The sequence below is a fragment of the Syngnathus typhle genome, linkage group LG19 (assembly GCF_033458585.1).
Source record: "Syngnathus typhle isolate RoL2023-S1 ecotype Sweden linkage group LG19, RoL_Styp_1.0, whole genome shotgun sequence".
In the NCBI taxonomy this organism is placed as follows: Eukaryota; Metazoa; Chordata; class Actinopteri; order Syngnathiformes; family Syngnathidae; genus Syngnathus; species Syngnathus typhle.
The window spans coordinates 8,940,951-8,968,061 of record NC_083756.1 but is presented as its reverse complement, the minus strand read 5'-3'; the positions used below and the strand labels follow the sequence as shown (position 1 = coordinate 8,968,061).

The 27,111-nt window shown below is 49.3% G+C and overlaps 1 protein-coding gene across 3 annotated transcripts; it reads left to right on the top strand.

The window, feature by feature from the left end:
* Nucleotides 1-1,041: 1,041 nt before the first annotated feature.
* boc (BOC cell adhesion associated, oncogene regulated) lies at nucleotides 1,042-26,457 on the top strand. 3 transcript variants are annotated; one of them, XM_061265963.1, is made up of 23 exons: nucleotides 1,042-1,200; nucleotides 1,305-1,414; nucleotides 3,927-4,022; nucleotides 5,301-5,371; nucleotides 5,936-6,134; nucleotides 6,238-6,346; nucleotides 7,702-7,755; nucleotides 18,545-18,674; nucleotides 18,925-19,197; nucleotides 20,966-21,112; nucleotides 21,409-21,552; nucleotides 21,759-22,049; nucleotides 22,427-22,699; nucleotides 22,776-23,044; nucleotides 23,129-23,294; nucleotides 23,379-23,447; nucleotides 23,687-23,896; nucleotides 23,962-24,137; nucleotides 24,219-24,624; nucleotides 24,700-24,917; nucleotides 24,985-25,064; nucleotides 25,149-25,285; nucleotides 25,592-26,457. In XM_061265963.1, the coding sequence occupies exons 8-23, from the start codon at nucleotides 18,563-18,565 to the stop codon at nucleotides 25,738-25,740; spliced, it is 3,120 nt and encodes a 1,039-aa protein (XP_061121947.1). In that variant the 5' UTR covers nucleotides 1,042-1,200; nucleotides 1,305-1,414; nucleotides 3,927-4,022; nucleotides 5,301-5,371; nucleotides 5,936-6,134; nucleotides 6,238-6,346; nucleotides 7,702-7,755; nucleotides 18,545-18,562; the 3' UTR covers nucleotides 25,741-26,457. The 3 variants fall into 3 exon arrangements, with proteins under 3 accessions (XP_061121947.1, XP_061121950.1, XP_061121949.1); XM_061265966.1 differs by having other exon boundaries at nucleotides 5,263-5,371; XM_061265965.1 differs by lacking the exons at nucleotides 1,042-1,200; nucleotides 1,305-1,414; nucleotides 3,927-4,022; ... (2 more) ...; nucleotides 6,238-6,346; nucleotides 7,702-7,755 and adding an exon at nucleotides 10,539-10,795.
* The last annotated feature ends 654 nt before the right edge of the window (nucleotides 26,458-27,111 follow it).

Sequence of the window (27,111 nt, the reverse complement as noted above, 5' to 3'; positions counted from 1 at the left end):
CCACTGAGATGTGCTCTTTCTCCCTCTTTCCCCACACTTAATTGATTAAAGGCCGTTTTCATAAATCAATTTGGGATGCACATCAGTCAGCCCCGAAAAGCCCCTAGCCCCCCACATTAGACTCAGCATGCCCTGCCGCTCTCTCTTGAGTTTGTTTTCTTTGGCTTTGCAACATGAATTGTGCAAATTGGGGCACTGGGAGAGACTCAATGGCAGACACTTTCCATTCAGTTTTTTTTCCTTTTTTTTTTCTCAAACTTCAACCTGATTAAACGTAATGTAGGGTTGTGCAGCTCTCCAATATTTTTTTCATTTTTTACATAATTATTATTTATTATATTTTTTATGGGTATGATGCAATGAGTCTCTTGCCGCGACCCCGAGTTGGTCGGGTCATAATTTCGCAATGAATGTTTCTGATGACGTGGCTCCATCTGTCATTATCATCGCAGTCATCGCTTTTCCCCCCTCCCCTTCGCCACTGCCCTAGCGGATGCTTCGACACGAACGTAACCATGACACCACCCTGTCTTATTAAAAGTACAGCGTGCCAAGTTGCAGTGCATTGTGGGAAGCGTGCAACAGCTGCAAGTGATATGGCTGCTTTTTATTCCCCCCTCCTCCTGCCCGATCCTTCCCCAATCTGGATTTTCTTACACTTTGCCCTTTTTCTGTCTCACTTTCTCCTTCATCTTGATCTTTTGTTCTCTCTCTCTCTCCCTCCCTCCCTCCCTCCCTCCCTCGGCTCCACTTTTGACTTGTTTCTCATTCCATTCCCCGTCCCTCCATATTTCTCCCCCCTCCCCTTCGGAGCTGCAGGGGTGTTGGCTTTAGTGGTAGTGAAAGCGGCGTTGCCTTTGAAAACAGTTTGTCTTAATGAGAAAGCGAGGTTGCTGGGGTCACAGCTGAAGGCAATTGCGGCCCTTTCCTGTCTGAGGTGCCGCTGGACCAGGTCAAGCTCAGGGTCACGCATGGCCGTCGCCTCCGGCCGGTGCCGCCGGTTCTGAACCGCTGCCAGCGTGCGTGTTGAGAAAAGAAGCGCACATCTGTTTGTGATCCCCCAGAATGCTTTGCGTTCCAGACCTGCCTGTCGAGGCTCGAGGTAGTACGTGAGGGCGAGTGAGCTACGGCCATCTTTGATCACAAGCAGAACATAACAAAAAGGCAGCGCTAGGAATACGAAGAACATGCTGAGCTATAGTATGTATATTATTGCATTAGCACCCTTGGTAGCATGACTTATTCGTAGGTTTCTTTTTTGGGAAATAACTGAATAATATTGTGCTTTTTTTTCTATTTCGTAGTGAAGAAGCAACCAAACGTCGTTTTCCGGCACCGGACAGGACTCGGTGGTGACCTGGCAGCTGTTTTCGCTCCCCTCAACCTTGACCAATTCTTCTCCGCCTTCCAGAAGGTAGGCCGCAGATGAAACGTGGAGTCGATCTTTGAAGCCGGACCGTAAAACAGACGCATATTAACGAGCGGAGCTAATGAGCTACAGCAGGAGCCGCGTCGGCCTTATGTCGGTCGGCCATGTTTTTTCGCCGATGACGCTAGCGTAGGTAGCGCGATGGAGAAATTGTGATTGAGAATGTGAACGGTCATCTGACCCTCTACTACTTTGCTATAAGTTCTCTTTCAGTTCTATGGTTATAATCACATTTTACAAACAAGTCGCCAATTCCCCCTGCTTCCTCAATTTTAATCTAGTCTTGTTTTTGTTTGTTGATGTGCTTCTCGTCTCACACACACACACTGCAACTACGCACCATGCACAATCATAAACACCCACACACACACTTGATCACAGCTCGGCACACCTGAGCCAATAAAGCCGAGTGTTATTTTGCCAGGAAAAGCAATCTCATTCCTTCCATCCTGCCGCCTTTCCATTTCACTCCCCCAGGCCTTAAAGCCTGCCCGTGTACTGACGTCTCCCAAAACCTCTGAACACTATGACACCCCCACACCTACACACCCCTCCCCTTCTTACATCCCTCCTCGTAGATATATATATATTTTTTTTTTTACAAGGTCTGTCATCCCTGCCAGGACCATAAAAAATACATCTGGAATCACACTCTGCACCCCCCTCCCCTCCCCTCCCCACCCCACTCCACACACACACACACACACACACACACACACACTCCCATAACAAACTACAAACACTGAAATAACACCGCTGGCCTAAAGTGAGATGTTCCTAATGAGAGCTGGCTAGGAGGAGGAGTCATTGTGTGTGTTTTTGTGTGCGTGTATGTGTGTTGCTGGCACGGATGCCGTGAAACCCGACGCGGCCTCGCCGCCCGCCCGCCCGCCCACGCTGGTCGGGGCCGCTTTGGATTGGGCCCGTTGCCGTCCCTCCCCGAGAGCTTGCTGTCTCACGGTCTGAAGCGTGACTATATATACATTTAATAAGGGCCTTTGCGGCACCGTAATGGGCACTTGGGCTCAGGCTACGGCCCGCCGCGCATCGCGATGTGTCGGTGGATGATACAAGCTCCTCAAAGGGAGGAGAGCAATTGATTCACCCGCTTGAAAGAAGCAAAAAAACCTTGAGTGCAAATAACCATCGACAAACAAAAACAAAAGACACAATGTTTTATATTGCCCATGCACAGCGCAGGTTCAAATCTCAATTCCAATACCTAGATGAAATATTTGAGGCGAGAAATGGTTGGTTCCCGCAATACTATTTGACCAAAGGCACACAAAAAAATAGAACAACTCATTCTTCCTGAAAGGGATCCAGTGTTGGATAATAGAAGGCTCCAAAACCACCCAGAAATCTGGCTGTTCATTCTGGGTTTTTTTTTTTCAACCTAATCAGAGCGAGGGGTTCGCGGCGGACACGGCAAGCTTTCCGAGTTTGCATTTGGAGCGTCTAAGAAGCAACATGTGCCACTTGTAACGTAAATGTTCCCTTTTACTGTACGTATATTTGAGAAACTAGTCAGGAGGAGGGGCGGGTTGGTGCATTCTGCGGTAGGTGACCCCCACACGTCCGCTCTGCTAGAACCTTTTATTGTTTTGTTTTGGGTTTTTTTTTTCTGTCCTGTAAGACTTGAGGGGGGCTGGAGGGGATCTATTAGTCGAATAGAATGGAACAAGCTTTTATTAATGCCACTACGAGGGCAATTCTGTTTTCAGTTACATTGAATAGAAAATAAAATGTTTCTTTATTTTCAATCGCGCAACAAAAGGGACTAAAATTCTACATGTGTATGCGAGATGCCAATGTCATGAAAATCGGAATAACTTGTTTCTTTTTCTCCACTGCAAAAAATACATTTTCTTTTCCATTCTCTTTTGAGTCTTTCGTCTTTCTATTGCATGTTGCTTGCCGGCTTTCATGACAGCCCCCCCCACCCGCCCCTTCCCCTGCTCCAAAATCAGTCTCCCTCCCTTGCCGGGCCTCCGGCCAGCTTACTGGAGCGGTTTCCTGAGTCGGTCCAGATTAATGAGTGTATGTCAGTGTGTGTGTGTGCGTATGAGAGAAAGCGAGAGAGGAAAAAAGAAGGGAGGATGAATGCCTCACCACACCACACCACAAATTGTGTGTGCGTGTGTGTGCATGCTGACTGTACAAGCAAGCGTGTGTGTTTGTGTCGGAGGTGGGTTGATGTGCGGCCTCCAAACCAAACTTTTTATTTTGCGGATTTTCTTCGCGGTAGAAACTGGATCGGATTTGCCCGTTTCACCAGAAGTCACCGTTGATTGCAATCAATTTAGCAAAAAAAGAGTGGTGACCTTTGACCTCAGAGGTCAGAGGATGGGAAAGCTTCATTGACAAGGCTCTTTAGTGCGTGGATGGTGAAAACAAAATCACGAGTGATTAAAATATCTAAAAATAATGTGCTGATTCGAGCCACATGTTGAATTGATGGTGTGTGTTTTGTGTGTGCGCGTGTGTGTGGTCACAGAAAGCGAGGAGAAAGCCAGCAGAGGCCGCTTGGAATCAAAGCAGCGGAGAAAAAAAAACAGTTTGTCTTCTCTCCAAGCTCTGATAATAGCGCCACGTGAGTCCCCTTCACGCCGTGTTTGTTTATTCTCACAACTCGCACACGCACGCACTTTCGCCAACACACAAACGCACCGTGATGTCGACGTCATCGCTCACATGTGGACGTAAACATGAAGCCGCGGACATCGTAGTTGGAGGGGGTCTCATAATGGCCAGGTGGTTTGAGTTAGGGACGAAAAATCCAAATAAATGTATTTTCTTAGTCAGGTAGGCTGGAGTTTTTGGTGGCTGGCGGGAACAGCTGAAAAGAGTCAAGACGTTCTGATTGTTGTTTTAGTTTTGAAAGCTTCTTGCCGCCAAAGTTGGTTCAATGGAATTATCGTGGCCTTTCAGTGGACTAACATTGAACTTTAAAGAGAAGAGGGCCTTCGTTCATGTCAGATCAGAGCTGCAAGGTAAGCGGAGCTGCAAAATATGTCAAGATTCCAAGTCACGTTTCGGCTTCGTCGCCATCTGATGTTATTTAGTATCCCTTCCCAAAATGGCCGCCACAAACGACAACAAACATGCTTATGCGTTTTAAGCATCTGATTGGCTCAATTCATCCTCCCTCTCCTTTGTGTTGTGACTCCCGAAACCCACATCAACTCCTTTCGGGTGCATTGTGAAGGTCTTATCTTCATCCAAGCGCAGACATAGCAGTCACAAGACAAACCTCAGCATCTGCCATCCACATCTGTGGTCCGACACGCTGTCAGTCATTAATTAGCCGCGAGGTGGGGAGGGGGTTCTTCCTGCGCAGGGCGCCATGTGCTTATTTGATAAGAAGTCGTCCGTCAGGAAAGAAAATAAACAGCCAAAGCGTGCGGCTACTGCGAGAGCTGCTACTGGAGCGCAACACAATATTTACACCAACGCACATGCGCACGCACACATTGGACTCGCACTGGAGCTGGGACGCGTTAGCGGTGGTGCGATTCTGGCCGTATCAGGAGGAAATCGGTACTAGCATTTAAAATCACAAAATGATTAAATCGCGAGTCCTATCCGACTGACGTTTTTTCACGATTATATCCCCATCCGATTTATTTGTAAGTCGATATAACAATGTGTAACGTGCTGATGTGCGCCCTCTAGCGGTACGGGAATGAATGACCGAGTTCAGTTCAGTTTTTCTTGAAAACCATTTGTTTTGGCACAACTTTTCAATCTTTATTAGGATTCAGCTGTTTAACTTTTTTCCTTTCCATGAGCTGTTGTGACAATGACATGTTTTCTTCCAATGATGGTGTCAGTATTGCGATATCAGCAACTCGACCGTTCTCGTTTGCAGTGATGATGTGCTGATGGATGTGCTCGTGAATTCCCCAATAGGAGAAATCACTGACTGAAGCAAAAAAGGAGGTGAGGAGGAGGGGGGGGGGGGGGGTGAAATGAACCTTAATGTTTTCCACATGCTTTGGAAGATTGTCGACACGTATGATTTGTCGTCGGGGAGCTTAAAAAAAAAAAAGCAGGCGACTGTCAGCGTGACCTTGTCAAAGCCCAACGCTGACGTTGGGCACCGGCCAATGTTTGCCACCGCCCTAAAAGGAGCGTCTCCACTCTCAGTTGGAGAAACATTGTGGCTTCGCAACTGAAAATTAACAGCGTGGCTTTTTTTCCGCAGACGCTTCTTTTTACAAACAAACAACACTTTGCTCGAGTCCTTATAGAAGGAGTCGGTGAAAATAGATCAATATTTTTTTTTTTAGCGTCAAGCATCAGTTGAATGTTTACATACAAGACTGTACAAGAAAACTGCTAAGCTAGCTAGCTGACAATTGAGTGAAATCTAACAATGTGGCTTTCTTGCTATCATATTTTTCATGTGCTTTTGGGGTAAAATAGTCAATTGCGGCCGTTAGACTGTGTGTCTACTTGCTCTTTGATGTTGCATAATCAGTTTTTTTCCGTGCGCCTCTCGAGGAGCCTTTGTTTGTTTGTTTAGATAAGGAAGGAGGAGGGGGGGTGGGGGTTCCAAGTGCCGAGGGACCGAAGCAGAAAGGGCCCTCTGACCCCATCCGGACCCAGAGTCCCGCCCTCTGGCTGTGACTGACAGATAGCATCGGTGTATCGTGGCTCTTTATCGGCTGCTCCCTGTGATCGGCCCCCGCAGCCCGAGAGGGTACGGAGAACACGCAAACGTTGTATGTGGAGCTTACACAGCCATCTTGCCATCGTGTGTGTGTGTGCGCGTGTGCGTGTGTGTTATTTCTCTTGGATACCAGGCGGCTCTGTTGCCTGCAAGTCATTGGGTGTATTTCTTGGAGCGGGTGAGCTCATGCTTCCAACATAAAGACGCATTGAGTGAAGTGGGACCGTTGGCCAATTCTGGAGGTACACACACACACACACACACACATACGTATGCATAGCGAAAGACACACTCAGGCCAGTGTGGAGGGCTCCCGAGGGCCGGGGGGGGGACTATCGTTTTCCTCGTTAATTACGACCGTCTGGCAGCCTGGAAAGCAGGAAGTCCAAAAGGGAGCGATGGAAAGAGGGAAGGAGGGAGGGATGGTAGATAGATGATAGCAGAGGGAGGGAGGGAGGGAGGGCGAATGGAGACATCCAAGTAGAGTTTGGATGGCAAAACCAGGTGCGTTTTCCTGTCTTCATCCCAGTTTAGCTCACCTTTGGGAATGCAGCTCTTCTATTTGGTGCATTGTGCATCAAAAGCATGTTCAATTAGTCAAAACTCACGTGGGGGTGATTATTTCTGCATTCCAGGCCGAGCCGCGTTCTCCGCTTTTCCACCTTTTGACCCTCCCTCTTAGACCAGCAAAACCAGCTTGCGCTCGTAACTTCACATTACCGTCTGGCCCTCTTCTGCCATCCATTTGTCCCCCCCCCCCCCCGGCCGACCCCGAGCCTAGCTTGACACCAAACATCACCTAGCACACACACTGAGCTTGAATTTAAAAAAAAAAAAAAAAAAAAGTGACTTATAACACAGGCCTAAAAGTGAAAAAGTGGGCCGAGCAGCTGCGGTGGCGAGCTGGAGCTGGAGCTGGAGCTGGCCTGGGATTTGACTGGCTCCAGGTCCAATTAGCAGTGTCTGCTGCATCTGGACACAGTTAGAGAGGCGAAGCGCACGGCACCGCACGGCACGGCACCGCACGACGCGCCATTAGGGATATAAATTCACAAGATTTTCAGACGACGACACTTGATGACGTGTGGGACTCCGACACCAGACGGAGGGAGCGAGGCTCGCGAGGCTCGCGGCTCTTACTGTCAAAGCGCCACAACGGTTTGTTTTGAACGTACAAACGAGAATCATTCGGAATAAAGCTGACACCATTCATGCCTTAAGTCAATTTGTGATTCAATACTTTGATTAAATCTCTTCTTAACCACTCCACAGAGCACATTAAGCAGTTTCCTTGTTGTATGGTGTTCCTTCCACAGGGTTCAATTGTTTTTATTGTATTTGCTGTTTCCACTTTCAGAAACAATTCTATTCATCAAGATTGACTGTTTTTCTTATTCTAGATGGATCTAGCGACAGCACATATTCATGCACACAAAAAAAAAAAACACTCGGAGACTTTTACGCATGTGAAGCTAGTTTGAGTTTAGCCGTGTGTCATCGCCTCGGGAACTTTTCATATCCGGAGGTTTTATTGTTTTTTTTCATTCCATTATTAAAGCTTACTCAGTGTGTGTGTGTGTGTGTGTTTTCATTCCAGGGTGATTGTGCTGCTGAGGCACACATCCAACTTCAGGTGGGGTCGGACCTCAGGGTGAGTTAGTGAGTGTGTGTGTGTGTGTGTGTGTGTGTGTCTCCCTATGACTCCGTGTTGTTGTTTTTCTGCCCATGGAGACGACGGGATGTCATTTTGTTTGGCCAACGTTCCTTTCGACTCTTATACTAGCGCTCGCCAACGTCCACGTCCCAAAAATTCATAACTGGAATGAATCCTTCTTGCATCCTTTAAGCTTGTTGCGCAAGGCAGCGGCCGCAGAAGCTCCGTGCAATATCCGCCCGGCCTATGCTACACAATATTGCCATCTGAAATGGATTTTTGTGAAAAGCGTATTGAACTTATAAAGCTGGCAAAAAATAGACAATCCACATTTAGATTTGAAGTGATTCTGATTGATTAGCCTACATTGTCTAAAAGACGATGCCATAAAGAGCGGAAGATATTTTCCCGACATCTACGCTTTTCCAGCTCGTCTGGGTTTATTTTTAGGCGTACGCGGGAAGCGGCGGCGCTCGGGCCGCTATACTGCAAACTCGTACCTCCCATCACGCTTCATTAATGGCGCTTATTCTGAGCGACACGCAGAATGACACCTGTTGTTTAAGTGTCTCGTTTATTGTCGGGATTTGAACCGCGACCGAGCGAGCGCTTTTTGCGGCTCCGCTCGTTCAACTTTATATTTGCCCAAGTCTTCCCGTCGCCGTACTCGCTCGGCCCTCTGGGGCAATATCTGCTTCCTTACCGAGAAGTGAAGACGTAAACACGGGAGACGCAAGGGGGGGGGACCGTTGCATCTTTTTTTGGTCATATGCTCCACATTCTCGACGATGCTGTAGGTGCTCCATTTCCTTGCTGCCCTTAGTCTCCCCTCAGATCAAATCTGGAGTTAATGACTCCGCTCCCAGATAGTCATAGGCGAAGCTGACTTGCGGTTCCTTCCATTAATTGACGTCGCCGCCGCCGCCGCATAAAAGGCGTACGTTAGCGACGTTAGCCGGGAAGAAATACGACGCAGCGACGTGCACGTACAGACATGTCGTCAACCCGCATAAACCACGCGTGGCGTTTTCAAGTCGCAGCATGAGGAAAAAAAATAAAGATGTAATAAAAGCCACTAATTTTTCTATGACTCAGAGATGTAATGTAAGCCTCAACCAAAGATTAATGACCAACGACAAGATTTTGTTTTCGTGGCTGTTTGGGTACAGTGGGAAAGAAAATAGAAATTTTCTCACGTGCTTTTTCAGGATTTTGACAATATCTTCATATTTAATCCAAGGGGAGACTAAGAGGCACCCTTAAGAGTCTAACCAACAGGAGTAGTTTTTTTCTTTCTTTACTTCTCAGTGATGAGACCAACTTTGTGCAAAAAAGCGGAGAATGAGGCGTGTAACATTGAACCTTGGCTGACCAGGTCGTTTCCACATTGCCAATGCTGTTTACATGTACGACCCAGCAAGAGGAAGGCCCGCGGCTCCCCGGTGAAAGCGCCCCTCCCCCCATCCCTGCTCTCGCTGTCCATGCCGGGCAGGATGAATTAGCGTGGGACAAAGGGCTTTGTGGGCCGGCCATGAAAGGCCCATTAAACATGCCGCATCCCCCTGAGGCCCTGCCCTGTGGGACCCCCCCCCCCTCTCTCTCTCTCTTTCGCTTCCTTCCCCTCGAATGCCCCTCTCCCAGCAGGGATGCAATCCTAGCATGCAGCGCTCTGCTTGGATTTGTCCCTCAAGGGTCTGGAGCGATGACACGTCAGATGTCCCCATGGCTCATTGTTGACTTGGTTACCGTGACGACCAACTCCTCTTTGCCTCAACAGCTGTGTCACTTCCATCATTGATGGATGGAGCGTTACGTTCCACTTGCGACCCACAGTGTCCTCTGGATGTCCTCTGGATGTCCTCTGGATGTCCTCGTCCTTGTACCAATAAGCCCTACTGGTGAGAATATAGTCCTCAGTCTCCACTTTGCTGCAGCGGACCCTTTTCTCGCTGCCCGTGGTCTTCCCTTGGGTAAAATTCAGCGATACCATTTTTTCCTTTTCACTTGTTTATTCTTGGCTGCAGCAGCCCACTTTTTTGCTGCCCTTATTCTCTTCTTGTATCAAATTTGTCATGATGATTCTGTCTCTCATTATCCGGCCAATGTTTTCCAAGACCCTGTGGAAAACCGAGCCCATTATTGTGCGGTCAAACATAAAAAACGATTGTGTACTTTGAACACAGGATTATACCCATGACACTTGACCACATACACACAGACCATTGATTACTGAACAGAGCAGGAATGATTGCCTCCATTTCCCCAGAAATGTGCTGAGTGAAGTCGAGAATTCCTAAAGAAGGAAGTGAGAGGAGCGGGGAAGCTGGGATCAGTGTAGTATGAAAGTGTGCGTGTATTGTACAGTTAAAAAAAAAAACCTGAGCTGCACTGGAGGGCCTGCAGGCCACAAAAAAAGGAGGGGGGGGGGTCAATACAAACTGCGCATACCAAATCAGGAGGAGGGAAGCAACAGGGGGGGGGGGGGGTATTTATTGCCCCTTACAGCACATTGTAGCTTTGGAAATTAGCTTCTTTTTTTTTTTTAAATGTTAAAATTAAGTGTTGAACAGCGAGATGGACTTTTTGGTTGCAGTTTGCGGCATGCAAAGCAGTAGTGCTGTCATGTGTGTGTTTGCGGTGGGTTTTTTTTTTCGGGTATCTAGGATCCAGTCCCCGCATTGTTAAGGTCCCTCCTCCTGCTTTGGGAAATGGGAGGACTGGGAAGGCGTCGCTAAAAAAAAAGGAGGAGGGAGGAGAGTGGGGGGAATTGTTTGAGAGCTCAGTCATCCAAAAATCTCCTTTCAGTGTGAGAACCTTTTTCGGGGGAGCACGCAGAGAAAATGTCGCCACCGCCGCCGCCGCCGCCGCAGCAGTAAATAAAAAGGCAAAACGAGAAGAATAAGAAGGAAGAAAAGTTTTTTCCCCCTCGTTCTTCTTGTTGTTGGAGACAGGGACTACTGGGGTGGGAAAGTCCATCTGAAGATCGCTTTGCTGAGAAAAAACGAGCGAGGAGCAAGCGCTAAATCGAGCAGTTTGGGTGAGTTTCAATCCTCCGCGCTCCCTACTTTGAAATCAAATCGACACTGCATAGATGCCAAACTTGTGATTATTTCGACCAAGAAAAGTCCAAAAGTGATGTTCGCGTGTTGCTACTTGGTCACGCATGTTAGCGTGGTAGCATGCGTGAAGTTTTGAAGTGCACCCTATCGATGGAGATTTAGGAGAAACGACACAAAATGTCGTTTTAATCGGACCTGAAATGCGCGTCTTGCGCTTTACCCAAAAAGTGAATTCGGCATGTGGACGCACGACGACGGGACTACTTTGTGAGGGTCTCTTTGTTTTTTCACTCTACTTTAATCACGTTTAACCCGCTTGAGCGTATTTTAAACCAGAAAGTAACACGTTGCGTGAGTTTTTGCGGTTGGCGTTCGTGTTTATTTAACGCTATTACACGTTGTACGGGCCGCATGCAGCCAACGTAGTTTCCACCATTGCGGGGAACATAAACACATCGGGGCTCTGCTACGTTGACGTACCCCCACAGCAACAATGTTTGCTGGACCTCTGTGGTGAAGTGTTTTGCCCAGCGTACATGGAACGCATCATTCTCCTGCAGAGATTGCGAAGATATGTGTGTGTGTGTGTGTGTGTTTTGCATGTACTGTATGCGTGGGAGCGTTTACTTGACTGTCTTTAGATGTTGGCCAATCATAACAGTGCTCTTTGGGTCACGTGCTTTCTATCAAACGATTGATGGTGAGTTTGCAGCATCCCATTCCTGCTTAATGAGGAGAAAATGATGACATAAGCTTTCCTGCTAATGACTGTGATGGTCGTGGGGGGAAAAGGGTGGTCTCAAGTTTCCTCAGCACAGGTGTTGGTTTTATTGTTTGGATTTTTTTTTAGGCCTGATGAGAAAGCTCAGTGACAGACATAAGTGTCACTCGGATTAAAAATGGAGAAAATCAAAGGAGTTGAGATTGTATACGCTAAATTGAATGTTTGTTAATGAGTGTGCCCTGCGATTTTCCGCCGAGGAGTCCGGGCCTGAATTCAGGTGGGATAGGATCCAGCTCACCCGCAACTAATGAGCACAAGCTCTTTGAAAAATGCTTGGATGCAAATGGAGAAACTCTTTGTCTTGTTCTTGATCAGTTCTGACAAGTGCAACGGGCCTGAATTGAACTAATTGGCTCCGGTTCTGATCATCTGCTCGTTTACCAGCCCCATTGACCAATACGCTAAAAAGAAGAGATTTTTTTTTTTTTTTTTATCACTGCTGCTTGTATTACAGTCTTCAGGTTAAGTTGACTTTTTTTTATACTCAAGTTGCCAAAGCTGAGCAGACTGCGATGTAAAATGAATTCATGATAAAAGGAGTTGCAAGTATGTTCTGTGGTCTGTTAGCATTAGCATGTTTAGCACCCGTCAAGGAGTGTATTTTGGTGCTGTGGTTGCCCAAATGTATATGCCAAGTGTGCCATAAGCTTGTGTGGTGCGTTTGCGGGCCAGCATGTAAAAACGGAAATCGACTCGAGTGCAGGGTCTAATCTGAGAACCTATTTGTTTATTGATTGAATGCTGAAGCCCTCGATTACTCGCTAGTTTGTTTTAGGTTAGCATTATGATAATCGATGGTGCTTTTTGACCAGTCCTTGTCGACTTTGAGTTGTTTTTAGTATCCAGCCCGCGGGCTCAAGGTCGCCCACCCCTGTTGGTGACAAAAGAGAAGGGGAAGAATGAAATCTCCATCCTCGAGGGCACGCTTTCATCTGTGACAGCGGGACGCTGGTGCAGCCATAACAGAGGTTTTTTCGGGGGCGGTCGAGGGCCTCACCTGTGTGGTCCTTCTGAACGGGAAGAAATAGAGAGCCGGCCTCTTACTTTTCCCTTCGTTTTACGCTTGTAACTCGTTTGAACCAAATGTGAAGCGTTCTTTCTTGTCTGTCTCTGTACTGATTGATGGGAGGGATCTGGGCTTCTCTTTCTCTGTCTATCCATAGAAGGACACCTGGCCAAGCAAGTGCCCCCCAACTCCACTTCTGATCCTTGCTGTCAACCAGGACAGCATTGAGGGGTTGGAATGTGAGAGTTAAAAAAAAGAAAAAAAAGGGAGTTCTGGGGCCAATTAAACATGCCGCCATCAAACGGCACGAAATCCCTTTCCGCTTCAGGTGCCTCTTAGCGGCATGTGCAACCTTTTCCCACGCGTCTTTTTTCTTTCTTTCTGAATCCTGTTAGCTTGCTAAATGAACCGGTTACCTATCTGTTATTCCTCAGTAATATTTCTTCTTGAAAACCGTATGACTGGGCTCACATGGCAGTTTGGTTTCATTCCTGTCAGGGGTCCTTGGAACAAAATTGTCCCCTGAAAAAAGGCTCCCTGGCCCCAGAATGTTTGAGAAACCCTGCGCTAATGAAGTCAGCCCTCTCACACACACATTGTGAAGTCTAAGTGCTTGTTTGCTCACTGATCCACTCCAATAGGAGTGTGTGTGTGTGTGTGTAGTAGATGTTTGGACAGAGATTACAGGGTGTTGTTAGCGACACGCTAATAGCTCATTCACACACATTTGTTTAACCTTGTCGTCTTGGATGAATTATTGTGTTAAAAAATGCCGGCATATCGACTTTCCCACTCGGGAACCCGGGCGCCGTTCCAAGGACGTTAAGCGATAATCACTTGTAGGCTGGCAGGGCTTGATTTTGGCTGGTAGAGTGATGCTTGTCCCTTCAGCCCGGCCCAGCCCGGCCCGGCCCAGCCCACCGGTGCCTCGGGGTTATGGAGGGCTGGAATTTTCCACCGTCCTCTCCTGTCAGCCGGACAGCATCAAGCGTGAGAGCGAGACTTCAGCTCAGCAAGCCGTTCCTTTTGGCTGTGCATTTTTCTTGAGATTTGATTTGATCCCATCCCTTGACCTCTTAGCGATTCTACTCTATTTTCGACTTCTTCCAGCCGGCCCTTCCTCCGGCTGGGAGAAAACACAAGCAGGGTTGTGAGTGACAGGACAAATGGCGGCTTTGCTTTAAAAAAGGAACAAAAAAAGACTAACCACCTCCAGAATCTTAGTCCAGCTGGTTCTCCTCTCAGGAAGCTCTCACTTCAGTTTCCCGCCTCCTCCTTTTTCTGCTTTTCCTATACACGAGGCTTGTGACTCTACGGCCGGGTCTTATCTCAAGTTCCCAATGTCTGTTTTTCATATAACATTTGAGCCCCCCCCGCACCCCCGCTGAGACTTGCCGAGCCGGGCGGCGGATCCTTCCCCGGGTTCCTGCTGAATAATAGGCAGAAATTGCTCTTGATTTATAATTGGTTCCATTCAGTCTGCGAGAAAGTTCCCTCCACTCCTTCCCAGTTTCCTTTTCCTCCTTACTTTCTTTCTCCAATGCAGGAACACACATGAGTAGACTCAGCAAATAAATATATCTGCGCGTGCCTCATGAAGTTTGAAAAGTCCAGTTAGTACAGAACGATGGGATTTCATTTTTAAAATGGCATATTTGTGAGTTCACCTACGTATTTTTAACAAATGAAAAGACTCTGGATGGGCCGGATTGAACACCAAAAGGATCTGCACATGGCCCACGTGCCTTATGTTGCTCACGGTCACACGCTCTAGCATCTAATTGGCAGCTGATTTTATGTGTATTGGAAAAAGCGAGAAATATCCTGAGGTTTGCATTTTTGTGAGTATACTTTTACCATGTAATGGGGACGTGTGTGTGATTGCTCGCGTATGCGCGGGCAGAGAAAACATACTTGTGGCCACGCAAAATATGTAAGTGCTTGTGTGTGATGAGTGCTGCAAAATTGCCACCACTATTATGTTCGCTTTCTCAGCGTGCGTGTTTGGATGCCCGAATCGCCACAACACTCAATTTTTCCTCACGTAGTTGATTATACAAGAGAAATGGAGAGTTGTTTTTATTGTCACTCCATGGAATGATTTGAAAACTAACTAAAGATATTTGTTTTGGTTAGCTTTTGCAGCACCACTTTGATTGATTGGCTAGCTTGAGCTAGCTAGCTACCTTAGTCCCATTGTCAATTTTCCTCCCTCTCATGTGATTGGCTTCTCGCCCTTCTTTAAAATTGCGTCCTGTTCTCATGGCCCCGCCGCTTCACGGCAAGTGCAGGAATGCGTCCGTCTGTGAGCTGTAATTAGCCCACCGCGGTTAATTCGGCTCGGTTATCTAAATCATGCAAATTGGTCGCCGCCGCCTCATTGATTTGAACGCCCGTCCGCCAGGCAGCCAGCTTTTAATTCTGTCCAGATCTCCCTGGCTAATCCCCCCAAGACGCCGTGTAGCTCGTTAGTGTCGGTTCGCAGGGACCGAGCTGCGGATTTGGACCGACGTATAGCTCATTATTAGATTGAAAGATGGGGGGGGGGGGGGGGGGTTTCTCGTTAGCAATGCTCTGATAGCTTTTTGTACGGAATTGAATGGCATGTGAGAAGCAGTCCTTCTCCACCTGTTGCCTGGGAATTGGGAACATAACCATACGTAGCCTCTACTTGTTTATGTTGACTGGCTTGCTTGTTAAGCAGAGCGCGGACCTTCGCCAACCAGCCAACCCACCCCCCCAAAGCACCTCGTAACCCGCCCGTCCGTGGCACGGGCCCCGGAGGCCGGCAAGCAGCTTGGTGGAAATATGTTGGCACATTGTGTCGTTGAAGGGCTCGTCCACTCTTTTGGTGGGAGTCACCGTCCTCCATCAATCCGTAAAACCCTCCACTCACTCCTACTTAGTCATTGAGGACCCCCCTCCTCTCCCTTTACACCCCCCCCCCCCCTCTTTGGTCATTGAGCGTGGCCCATCAGCTCTTCCCCGGGCCCTTCAGAGCAGCGTCTCCCCTTTCTCCAGGGGTCCGCGGGGGTCTTTGTCCGGGCGTCGGCTCACTGCTTTACAATGACTCTCCACTCTATTAAGGTGCGTTCTGCCTGTTAGCGTCGCCCGGGGCAACCGGCCTCCCGCGCCGCAGCTATGCATTGTGGGCCGTGGCGGCCTGTTGAAACGCCGCCACTCCTCACACTTGACACCGCATGTGTTTATCTAAAGGGGAGGAAAGAGAGTAAGGGAGGGAAGGAGGGAAGGAGGGAGGGGCGTAAGAAGACGTAAAAGTTGGGGGAGGTAGGGTAGGCGAGTGATAAATATGCAACAGAGTGGGGTGGGTGGTTGGGGGGGGTTACGAGCAAGCCCCCCATCCTCACCACGGCCCCTTCCTCCTCCTTGTCGTCGTCTTCATGCCAGAAAGCAGATGGAATGTGAGCACTCCGGGAGGAGGCTCCAGCCTGGTTTTGTTCAATTAGCAAGGTTGTCAAAATGAATTTATCCGCCCTGCTGGCACCACAATGAGAAAGGGGGGGGGGGGGCAATGGGGGTGTCCTGTCACGTGACCACAAATACCTTGGACATAGAAGGCGCCACTTGTTGTCATGTACGCTAAGAGTTTTTACGGCTGCTGGTGAGCATGTATAGATTTGTGGCGGGGGCCACTGTTCTGGTTTCCATCAGCTTGGATGCTGCTATTGACTTTTTTTCCTGGATGGAAAAAGTTGGACAGAGATGTCAGGGCAACTTTTCATCTGGAGGCAGGGTATCCATCCGCTAAGCAAACACCAGGGCCAGCTGACTAATGAATCATTTTGGGCCGGCCGGCCCGGGGTAGGGTAGGAAGGTTGTTTTTAAGGCACGGCTGACGTATTACTGCCGTTTTAACAACCATTCGTCTCCTGTCTGGCCTGTCCTCCCTTCTTCTCGACAGTGTGACTTTTGGAGACGTAATAGTTGACTCTTCCCACCCACCCATCAAGCCCGAAACGAAACCATTTTAATTTGTCCGACGATGTTTTCTTTTTGCCCACCAAATCAAAGTCCTCTGTTAGCAAAGAAATGTGGTGGTAAGCCCGCTTGTGGGCACAGGTGCTGGATGCTCGCATACGCTTGCCTCTTTTTCTGAGCAGCTGTCGCAGCTTCGGCCTCAAAAGCCGCAGGGCCTTCACGCTGGCTCGCACACTTTGTTTGTTTACCGTGTGCGCTCGCCACTAAATGGCCTCCCCGAGCCTGTAAATGTAAGAGTAGCGTGTGTGATCACGCTGCAGGTTGTTTATGTACTTAACATGGCCGCCATTCCAACAGGTAAATATTTGCCAGGGAGATGCGCCATCTTGTTTTCCAGTACACCTGTACATGCTAATGAAGGTCCAATAAAAGTGATGACTTCTCGTATCATAAATGAGTAATTAATTGAGAGAGAAAAAAAAAAAAAGACTTTCACTTATAACAATCCCATTTGTATTTACAACAGTGGTTGACTAAATAATACAAAATGACACCAGTAGGATGACAAGAAGCTAAAGTGAGTTGTGTTTGTTGTTTTTGGCTGGGATAGCATTAGCAAGGCATTAGCAGCATCGCTGTAAGATGCTGGTAACTGCAGAAAAATGAACATTTGTGGGAAGAAAAGTGAAAGCAGGCTGGATAAATGATGTGATTATTACAGCGTGTGTTTTTTTTTTTTTGTGGGTCTGTTGGAGGGTGGTTGCTAATCCAATATTGCTCTCGCTCTCTCTCTCTCTCTTGCACTCTCTCTCTCTCATTGACAGCGTTCAGTGTGTGGTCCTGTGCTCATCTGTCAGAGTTATTGGCTTTCATTAACAACAGTTTTTCCATCAGCTCTTCATTTTAACTTTAGCCTTTCCATCCTCTTTCCTCCCTCCCTCCCTCCCTCACCCCGCTCTTTGTTTTTTGACTCCCAGCGGCCTGGTTAATCACAGATATGCGGATGAACACGGAGCCCAGTATGAATATTACGCATGTTTGGTACCGGGGGGAGAATGGGAGGTTTGAGAGGCGCGGGACCACCCTCCTCATCCTGACGGGAAGTTGTTAGTTTAACCTGACAGGAAAGAATTCAGGAAACTTGGCAGCGAGCAACGAGGGAGAAGAGATGCACGCTCTCTCTGCATTAACCATTAAAAGGCAGGGTATTTGTGTTAGCTTAGCATAGTTAGCATCTTTTTTTTTTTAGATGGTTTTAGTAGTAAAATGTTACCCTTAGTTCTTCTAGGTAGCTTTTATTAGCGGTGGTTAGGGTGACGTCTTTGGAGCTATTGGTGTTTTTGTGACTTGATTTTGGTTCTCTTGGTGGTTTTCTTAGCCTTTATTCATTTGATTTAGTCTTTTGGTTTGCTTGTAGTTATCAGGCCTGATGTGTTAAAGTCTATTAGTTGTTAGCTTGAAGTCTTGCTGTTTCTTGTTACTTTCAGTTAATTAGAAATATTTAGTTGAATTTAGTATTTAGGTCTCTTGGTGGTTGCCTTTACTTCATTTTTTTTCCCCCCATCATATTTTTTAGTATTTATTCGCTTGACTTCTTCCCACCCGTCAATGGACCTTCTTGTATTTCTTTTCTTTTTTTTCCCGTCCCTCCCTCCCTCCCTCCCTGTATCAGTTACACCTGAGCAGGACGGCATCGTGTTACAGAATGAGGAGGGAGCCTTTTTGATGGGCTGGAGGTAAGAGGAGGCGGCTGGATAGGGGGTGCAGGTGGACGGGGTCAGCAAAGAAAGACTTCATTTGTGCGCTTGCCTCTGAGGATGCCTCCCTAATGGCCGCCTGTTGCTTTATGTGCAGTCGGAATGGAAAGTCGCATATCATTTGTGTTCTTCGTATCTCTGCAAAGATGATTTAAAACATTGTAATATGCATCCCAGACCACTTGGGGGAAATGTATGGCAGTTACTGACTGTGTTTTTGTTTTTCTCCCGTGTGTTTCAGAGGAGTGTTGCATGGAAGATGTCTGGAAAACGTGACTGGACTACATGGATGAGAAAAAGAAGCACTCCCGTATTGTGCGCTCTGGGCGCCCTACTGCTATGTTGCCTTCAGAGCAGCGCCTCTGTCTCTGGTGAGTAGATCTTTACGTTGGTGTATGTTAGGAGTACAAGGATGCCTTTTTTTCGGAGTTTTTCCAAACACCTGGCGCCGGCCGAGTAAGCTTTGCCAAGGACCAAATATTCCGACTGGCAGGGTGGGCGCGTCTGGCAGCTGCAATTTGCTTGGAACTAGAGAATGCAATTTTGCTCGAAATTGCGTGTCAATGGTGAATAGCTGATGAACTGGAATGAAGACTTATTTGTGTAACCCTAACCCCATAGATGAAGTCCCAGAGTTCACAGAGGAGCCCAGCTCGGTGGTGCAGAAGCTCGGCGGCAGCGTGAGCCTACGCTGCGCCGCCCGCCCCGCCTCCGCCTCCATCAGCTGGCACCTGAACGGCCGGCAGCTTACGGACGGCGACTTGGGCGTGGCGCTGGGGCCCGCGGGCTTGTTCATCGCCACGCTCTCCAACGTGACCTTAGGGCGCTACCGGTGTGTGGCCGCCACCGGGGTTGGGGCCCTGGCCAGTGTGCCCGCTGACGTCACCGCAGCTAGTGAGTAAAGCGCCGCACACAGACGCAGACTGTCCACTTTTTTCCACTTTGTCCAAAAAAGACAAGTTGTTGTTGTATTTTTCTTCCCAAAAAAAAAAAACACTCCGAGCAAGCACCCCCTTCTACATCCTGACAGAGTTGGCGCACCCCCACTCTGCGGATACTTTTACAGAACTCTAAGCCAAACTTTTTTCTTTCTTTTTTTTTTTGGCCTTGCCTTGCTCTAATGGGGTTGAGAGTATGCGAGCTTACATTTGATATGCGTCCAGGGACTGCGAGGAGGCCTGAAGCTGTGTAACCTGAAGCACAGGAATGGAATGGAAGGGGGGGGGGGGAGACCGGGGGCCAGTCAGAACAGGAAGAGGGACCAGGAGTTGGCGAGTAGCCCTCAACCCTAACAGCTGGCCCCTGTGCTGTGATGAGGTTCTAACGTGTAGCCAGGCGTCATGCCATGCCGTGTCATGCCATGCCGTGCCATGCCATGCGTGAGGCTGTCAGATGCCACGATGATGATGAAGAAGATGACACCAGGAGGCGTTTCAGGGCCAGTCCAGACAAGATCCCCCCCGCACAAAATCTTCCCGGCTGTCACATTGTGCGTCTCCTCGTCACTTTGGTTCCTTATCACTGCTGCGGTGTAATAACAGCGCACAAATTGAGTGCAAAAATCAGCCTTTGTTGAATTGGTTGTCAGTGAGACCATTTCAAAACAGGCCGTGCCTAACTATGTCATCACCCTCGTCCGGGCCTTGAACTCCTCCGAGGGAGTTGCTCCATAGGGAGCGCGTACGTGCCTGCTCCCGTCTCCATGTGTGTGTTTTTTTTTTTATTTTTAGGGGGGGTACTTTGAACAGATCTCCCCTTTGCGCTACAATTGGAAATCCATAAAGATGAAGGATTTAAGCGAGGGGCTCCGCTCGGGTTTATGAACGCAATCAATCCTCGTATGTACGCACGCACCTGAGAGGCGCCCATATGCGGGGAAGAATGTGGGAGGAGAAAGGTGAGCAGAAACGAGGGGAAGGGCAGCGGCTGTAAAAACACCACCTGATTGATTTTGCAAATGGAGCGCTCACAGCACTTAGCTTGACATGTCTTTGGCTGCGGGAAGGTGTGCATTTGCCCCCCCCCCCTCCTTTTATAGCTCCGACAGACAGACAGCAGGGCCCAGCGAGTAAATCAAGAGCCGCCTTGCAGAGAAGCCGCCGTTTGTTCTTTGGCTTTGAGCAAATCACCGCGCCGGGCCGGGCCAAGAGCTACACACCTTCCCGTGGAAAAGAATGGATCAAGCTCGTGTTTTGTAAAGGATTTTCTGGAAAAAACAATAGACAAAATGTGTTGTTTTTGTCTGAATCGTCTCCTTCTACCACTGCCTTTTTTCCGGCCTCTTAAGAGCAGTGAGTGGTGCTGCCTCCCCAGACCCAAACTAGATCTATGCCCCTGAAACCCTAGAGCGCAGACACCTCTGACCCCTCCGCCAGGGGGTCGAAGGGTCAGATCTGTGTCTGCAGACTGTGTGTCTGCCTGCGGGACTCTGGCGGCACATGCCTCTCCCTCCCCCGTTAATCCCATTCCCTGCCTCGTTTCCCACAGAACGTGAGCTGGCCCCAGTATAAAGTTTGACAGGATTAATTGTGACGACTTGGAGGCTTTGGGAAATCGAGTTAGCTGCGGATAAAGCTCCTAATGGCTTTCCCAGACATTCCCGCCGTCCGTTGAACATCATTCCCATCGTGCAAACTGACTCGTCCGGCTTTTTTCTCCTCAGAGCTGCGCGACTTTGAGCCGGACGACCAGCAGGAGATCGAAGTGGACGAAGGCAACACGGCCGTGATCGAGTGTCACCTACCCGAGAGCCAACCCAAGGCGCAAGTCCGCTACAGCGTCAAGCAGGAATGGCTGGAGACATCCAAAGGTTTGCCCCCCCAGCATTACCTCCCCATCCTATCTCCGTAATTGAGTGGAATGCCATAGCGCCGCTATCTAAGGCCATCATTAAAGCGCCGATAAGGCGGATTCTCTCAAGAATGTTAAAAGGCAGCAATTGTGGGCTGTTTATTTTTCCAAAGTGTTTACGTCCAAAGTTGCCCGAACGAGAAGGAAAGCGTCCGTGCTTTGAGGCCGGTATGCTAATAATGCCTGCCAGTTGTAGCAGACGCTTATCTGCGAGGAAATGATAGAGACCTTTTTCCCTTTTCTCTCTTTGAACAGGGAACTACCTCATCATGCCGTCGGGCAATCTGCAGATCGCCAATGCCACGCGGGAGGACGAGGGCCCGTACAAGTGCGCCGCTTACAATCCCGTCACTCAGGAGGTTAAGACGTCGGCCTCGGCCGATCGCCTACGCATACGCCGTAAGTCCCAAATGCATTGCTAGTGCGCCGCCACTTTGTAGGCCACATGTGGCGCGCACTTGCCAGTTTATGTAGTTGCTTCATTTGATGTCGCCTGGCCGCCATCATTCTCCTAAACGCTTGGACGCTGTTCAAAGGACAAATTGCCATGTGGATTCCAAGATGGAAATTCTAACCGCCCGATGTCCCCCCCGCCCTCCTCCCAGGCTCCACGTCGGAAGCGGCCCGCATCATCTACCCGCCGGCGTCCCGCTCTATCATGGTGACCCGGGGCCAGCGGCTGGTGCTGGAGTGCGTGGCGAGCGGCATCCCCACGCCGCACGTCACCTGGGCTAAGGACGGCCAGGACCTGCGCGTGCACAACAACACCCGCTTCCTGCTCAGCAACCTGTTGATCGACGCCGCCGCCGAGGGAGACTCGGGAACGTACGCCTGCCGGGCCGACAACGGCGCCGCTGCCGTGGCCGCCACCGTGCTCTACGATGTGCAAGTGTTTGGTAAGAGATGACAAGACCAAAAGCCCCTTTTTACCCTGGAGACAAATAGCAGTAGTTTCTACAAATTGCAAGCCGCGGTCACCCAAGCTCTCGCGTGAACCCAAGAGTAGCTGGCGCAGACAAACATCTCTCTTGTCTCCTGTCCAAGTTATGGCTTTGTGTTTCTCCGGTGATTTTCCGCATATCGGGCAGCTGCCTTGACTTTCAGTCACGGCTCTGCGGTAATGAGCGCTGCACCCCCCTCCCCCTCTTGATTTACAACAAGTCAACCATCAACTCGGCACACGTCCATGTTCCGTTCTTGGAGCGTTTACAGATTTCATTGGCGTTGCCAGTTTTTTCTGGTTTCATTTTGAGAGATGCTATTTTTTGGGCAGAGCCTCCTCAGGTGGCGGTGGAGCTACAGCAGCAAGAGGTGTTGCTGGGCGAGACGGTGCGCTTCAGCTGCCAGGCGCGCGGCAAGCCTGCGCCCGCCGTCACCTGGCTGCACAACGCCATCCCCTTGTCGCCGTCGTCACGACACCGCCTCACGCCCCGCATGCTGCGCGTCTTCAACGTGGGCCCGCAGGACGAGGGCTTGTACCAGTGCGTGGCGGAAAACGGCGTGGGCAGCTCGCAGGCGTCCGCTCGACTCATCGCCGTATCCACCGGTGGGTGAGCCGCTTAGCTCTTGTGGTGGATTAGCCTGCCGCAGCGGGACTTATCCCGCTTTGTCTTCCCTCCCAGGGATCACATCCAGGGCCAAGCTGCCCTCCATCTTTCGCCCGCTCAGCCCGGACAAAGTTCTGAGGGAGCAGCCGCCCGTGAGGCCCGGGGCGGCGGGGGCCACGCTGCCTCTGGACTGCGCGGCGCTCCCGGGTCAGATTCTGCCGGCCGAGGCGCCCGTCATCCTCAGCCAGCCTCGCACGGGAAGAGCCGACTACTACGAGCTCACGTGGAGGCCGCGGCACGAGCGGGGAGCCCCGGTTCTGGAGTACATGATCAAGTACAGGAAGGTGGTTACCGTGCGCGAGCGAGCCAGCCAGCGCAGCGAGCCGTACCCGAGGGCGTTTGAAGTGAAAAAGCACCGACCTTGTCAGGTGGGCGACCCGTCGGCCGAGTGGACGTCCAGCGGCATCTCGGGCTCCCTGCACAAGCTGACGCTGGCCAAGCTGCAGCCAGACAGCCTGTACGAGGTGGAGATGGCGGCCAAGAACTGCGCCGGCTTGGGCCAGCCGGCCATGATGACCTTCAGGACTGGGAAAGGTAGCTCCGCTGTGCTTGCTAGCTTCAGGCTAACACGTGGGCTAACCAAACTTTGCTCTTGAAATTTGGTTTTGTGTCTTTCAGGTCGTAAAGGATTGGGAGGTCATAACGATCTGCCCAAAACTCCCGCTGTTCCGTCGCCAAGCCTTTTGCGTGAGTGTCGCCCTGCTCCGTTGGCGCACGCCATTAACTTGTATGTCCTTCTTGACTACTAACATCCACCTTTCTCAGTCTCTCTTTCACTTCTGTCTTCTGGATGAGCTCTCAGTAAGTTTCTTTCAAACTCAACCTAACTTACTGAAATTTGTTTGGGAGGGGAAAAAAAGGGCATCATGGCAGGTAATGAGTAAAACAAGTCCTCATCTGTTCTTGACTCGGGTTCTTCGGCGCAGCTCCCGAGGCGCCGGACAAGCCGACGGTGTCCACGGCCACGGAGACGTCGGCGTACGTGGCGTGGATCCCGCGCGGCAACCGTGGCTTCCCCATCCAGTCGTTCCGCGTGGAATACAAGAAGGTGAAGAAGGCGGGCGAAGACTGGCTGACAGCGGTGGAGAACATCCCGCCCTCGCGGCTCTCGGTGGAGATCAGCGGCCTGGAGAAAGGTCAGCCCACTGGATGGCCACGGTTTGAAGGCAAATGCGCTTAACGCTTTGGTCGCCGCCCATAGGGACGTCCTACAAGTTCCGAGTGGTGGCGGTCAACGTGATCGGGTCCAGCCCACCCAGCGCCCCCTCCAAGGCCTACACGGTGGTGGGCGGGAGGACCCACGAACGCCCCGTAGACGGACCCTACATCACCTACAACGAAGCCATCAATGAGACCACCGTCATTCTCAAGTGGACGGTAAGGACTTTTGGATTGTTTGGACTTTGAAATTCAATTCCTATTTTTTACAGCCGTTTTTTTCTTTTTTGATTTCCACAGTACACTCCGGTGAACAACACTCCCATCTACGGCTTCTACATCTACTACCGGCCCACGGACAGCGACAACGACAGCGACTACAAGAAGGACGTGGTGGAGGGCGACCGCTACTGGCACTCCATCGGGGACCTGCAGCCCGAAACGGCGTACGACATCAAGATGCAGAGCTTCAACGAGAAGGGCGAGAGCGACTTTGGCAATGTGGTCATCCTGGAGACCAAGGCCCGCCCCCACCACCACAGGCCCGTCCCCTCCGAGGGCCCCGAGCGGGAGACGGGCCGCTCGGGCGGCCTGGTGCCCCGGCCCGGCGACCTGCCCTACCTGATCGTGGTGGTCCTGGGCGCCTTTGTCTTTGTTATCGTCGTCTTCATCCCCTTCTGCCTGTGGAGGGCCTGGGCCAAGCAGAGTAATGATTCTGTCAAATGGGTTCGTAACGATTTGTTTGCCAAATTTTAACAAGGGGGGCCTCTCTTGTACCCAGAACAAACGTCAGACTTGTGCTTCCCGGCCGTGGCCGCGGCCGCCCCCGTGTCGTCGCCGTGCCAGTACACCATGGTGCCCTTGCAGGGTCTGGCCCTGGTGGGGCGCTGCCCCGCCGACGGCCACCTCGCCGTCCCGCACGCACTTTACCCTCCCAGCGAGCACAAGGGCAAAGCCCACCACGAGCACCTGGCTCACGGGCTACCGGGGCTCCATCAGGTACTATCCTAAGACGTGACAACTTGTGGGGGTGGAGCTTGTATTGATGGGGTGTCATTTGTTGTAGGATGAGGTGGACATGGGCATGGAGTGCAACAGGTTATTACCGCAGCAGGGACTGGCCAACGGGTACCACTTCTGCCCCAGGTAACATACAGACGCCAGCTGACCTTGGATAACCTTCAAACTCTTGACTGATTTGTCATCCCCCCCCCCCCCCCCCCCCTGCAGTGATTCTGAGCATCACGAGCAGATGTTTGAGTCGGTCGATGATTCCTCACTGCAGCTACTGGGGGCTTCCCGTCACCTGGACGGCCAGCAAGAGTCCACACCGGACGAGGACGGGGCAGGAGAAGAGCTTTCCCAAAGTATATACTTTCTTCAGACGTACTTTCTGACAAAACAAGTGTCCTCATTTTTCTCAGTTTAACGACTTATACTTAATTGAACTTTAGTATCTTTTATGACGCAACTATAGCCAGTGCTCACTTGTAACACAGTAAGAAGACGTCATGGTTGTCTTCATGTGCTTCTAATCAGCTGCTGTTGTTTTTTGGTTGAGATTCCATGGCGGGCCACAATTCAGGCCGGGAACTTCCACACACTCATAGCTGACATTTTACTCTGACCGACTTTTGCTCCCTCCTGATGGTTTTCTCTCTTTCTAAATGCAGAACTGCCATCTTTCCCAGCCGTCGTATCTCTGGAAGACGAAGGAATTTTCACCACCTCCTCGTCGTCGTCGTCGTCGACCGCCGCGACGCCGCGATCCCAAGATGCCGTACAGGAAGCCAGTGTCCCGCCCAGTGAAGTAACTGGGTAAAAAAATGTTTATAGAGAAATCTTATTTATTTTTTTTACCACAAATATTTATGTATTTATGCCTTTGTACATACTCTGTTTGATAACTGTATATAAGGATCTTTTCATATTGAAAGAGGTTCTCTTCACAAGTTCCACTCTTTTGTCACGCGAGTTAATACTGCAAATTTTATTCATAATTCTCAATTGTTTAGCAAATTTTAATTTAAGAAAATACATTTTAGAAAATATATATTTTTTCTAAAAAAAGTAAAAAATATGTTTTTGCAATTATGCAAATATTTTTTTTTTCTTTACAGTAATTCCAAGTGTTTCCTTTCTATTCCTTTTAACCAGCACTTGTCACGTGGCCCATTCCAACACCGTCTTTATAGATCTGTCAATAACGCTTTTTTTTTAATCGATTATGTAAGGAAATAACCACATTGTGTGAAAAAGACGATATATTGTACAGTTATTTATTTCTTTTCAAGTCACTGAACAGGATTGTGGACATCCTTCTATCAGTCGCCGATAAGCTCAAGCCATACCTGTTTCATTACCAAAATAGCCAGCTGTGACAGGTGTCAGTATTTCTCACATCGCTCTTTTAAGTATTCTATTACGCCTTTGTTGTGCCAGCAAAAATGAAGGAAATTCACAGTGTAGCTTGTCTTTTTTTTTTTTTCCAACATGAGCTGTAGCATTATTGCATGTAAATAAAAGCTTATGAAGCCGATTAGTGTGTGTGTGTGTGTGTGTGTTTGTGTTGTGTGTGTGTTTGTTTTGTGTGTGTGGGAACAATTTTTTTTCCGTTGTCAGTTCACTTTTTGGGTGCTAATAGATGTGAAAGGCTACATGTTTGAGCCTAAGAAGAATTGGTGAACGATTCTTTTGAGTGAATTGATTATAAAGATTAAGTTCACTTAAAAGAACTCGAATGCACATCACTACAGTGAAGTAGCGTGCCTACAGTAAACGTGAAAATTCGTTAAAAGTAAGAGTGGTTTAATTTTAATGTTTTTATTTTCAAACAAAAATAGAACATATTGCGAGAAACAAATGAAAATACAACGACGTGTATACGTTTTGGATACCCTGAATTTGACCATAAGATAGCAAAAGTGTACCGTGTGTCGCCCTCTCCTGGTCAGTAGGACAAATGACGCAGGAGAAATGACTTATGTATTCGTTTTGGATTCCCTGAATTGGACCATAAGATAGCAAAAGTGTACCGTGTGTCGCCCTCTGCTGGTCAGTAGGAAAAATGACAGGAGGAATGACTCATATGTATTCGTTTTGGATTCCCTGAATTTGACCATAAGATAGCAAAAGTGTACCGTGTGTCGCCCTCTGCTGGTCAGTAGGAGAAATGACGCATGAGAAACGACGC

Coding starts and splice junctions, on each gene's coding strand:
- boc (XM_061265963.1), top strand. CDS start 18,563: ATGTCTGGAAAACGTGACTGGACTACATGGATGAGAAAAAGAAGCACT. Junction 22,700..22,775: donor ACTCATCGCCGTATCCACCG/GTGGGTGAGCCG, acceptor CTTCCCTCCCAG/GGATCACATCCAGGGCCAAG. Junction 23,448..23,686: donor TCCGTCGCCAAGCCTTTTGC/GTGAGTGTCGCC, acceptor TCTTCGGCGCAG/CTCCCGAGGCGCCGGACAAG.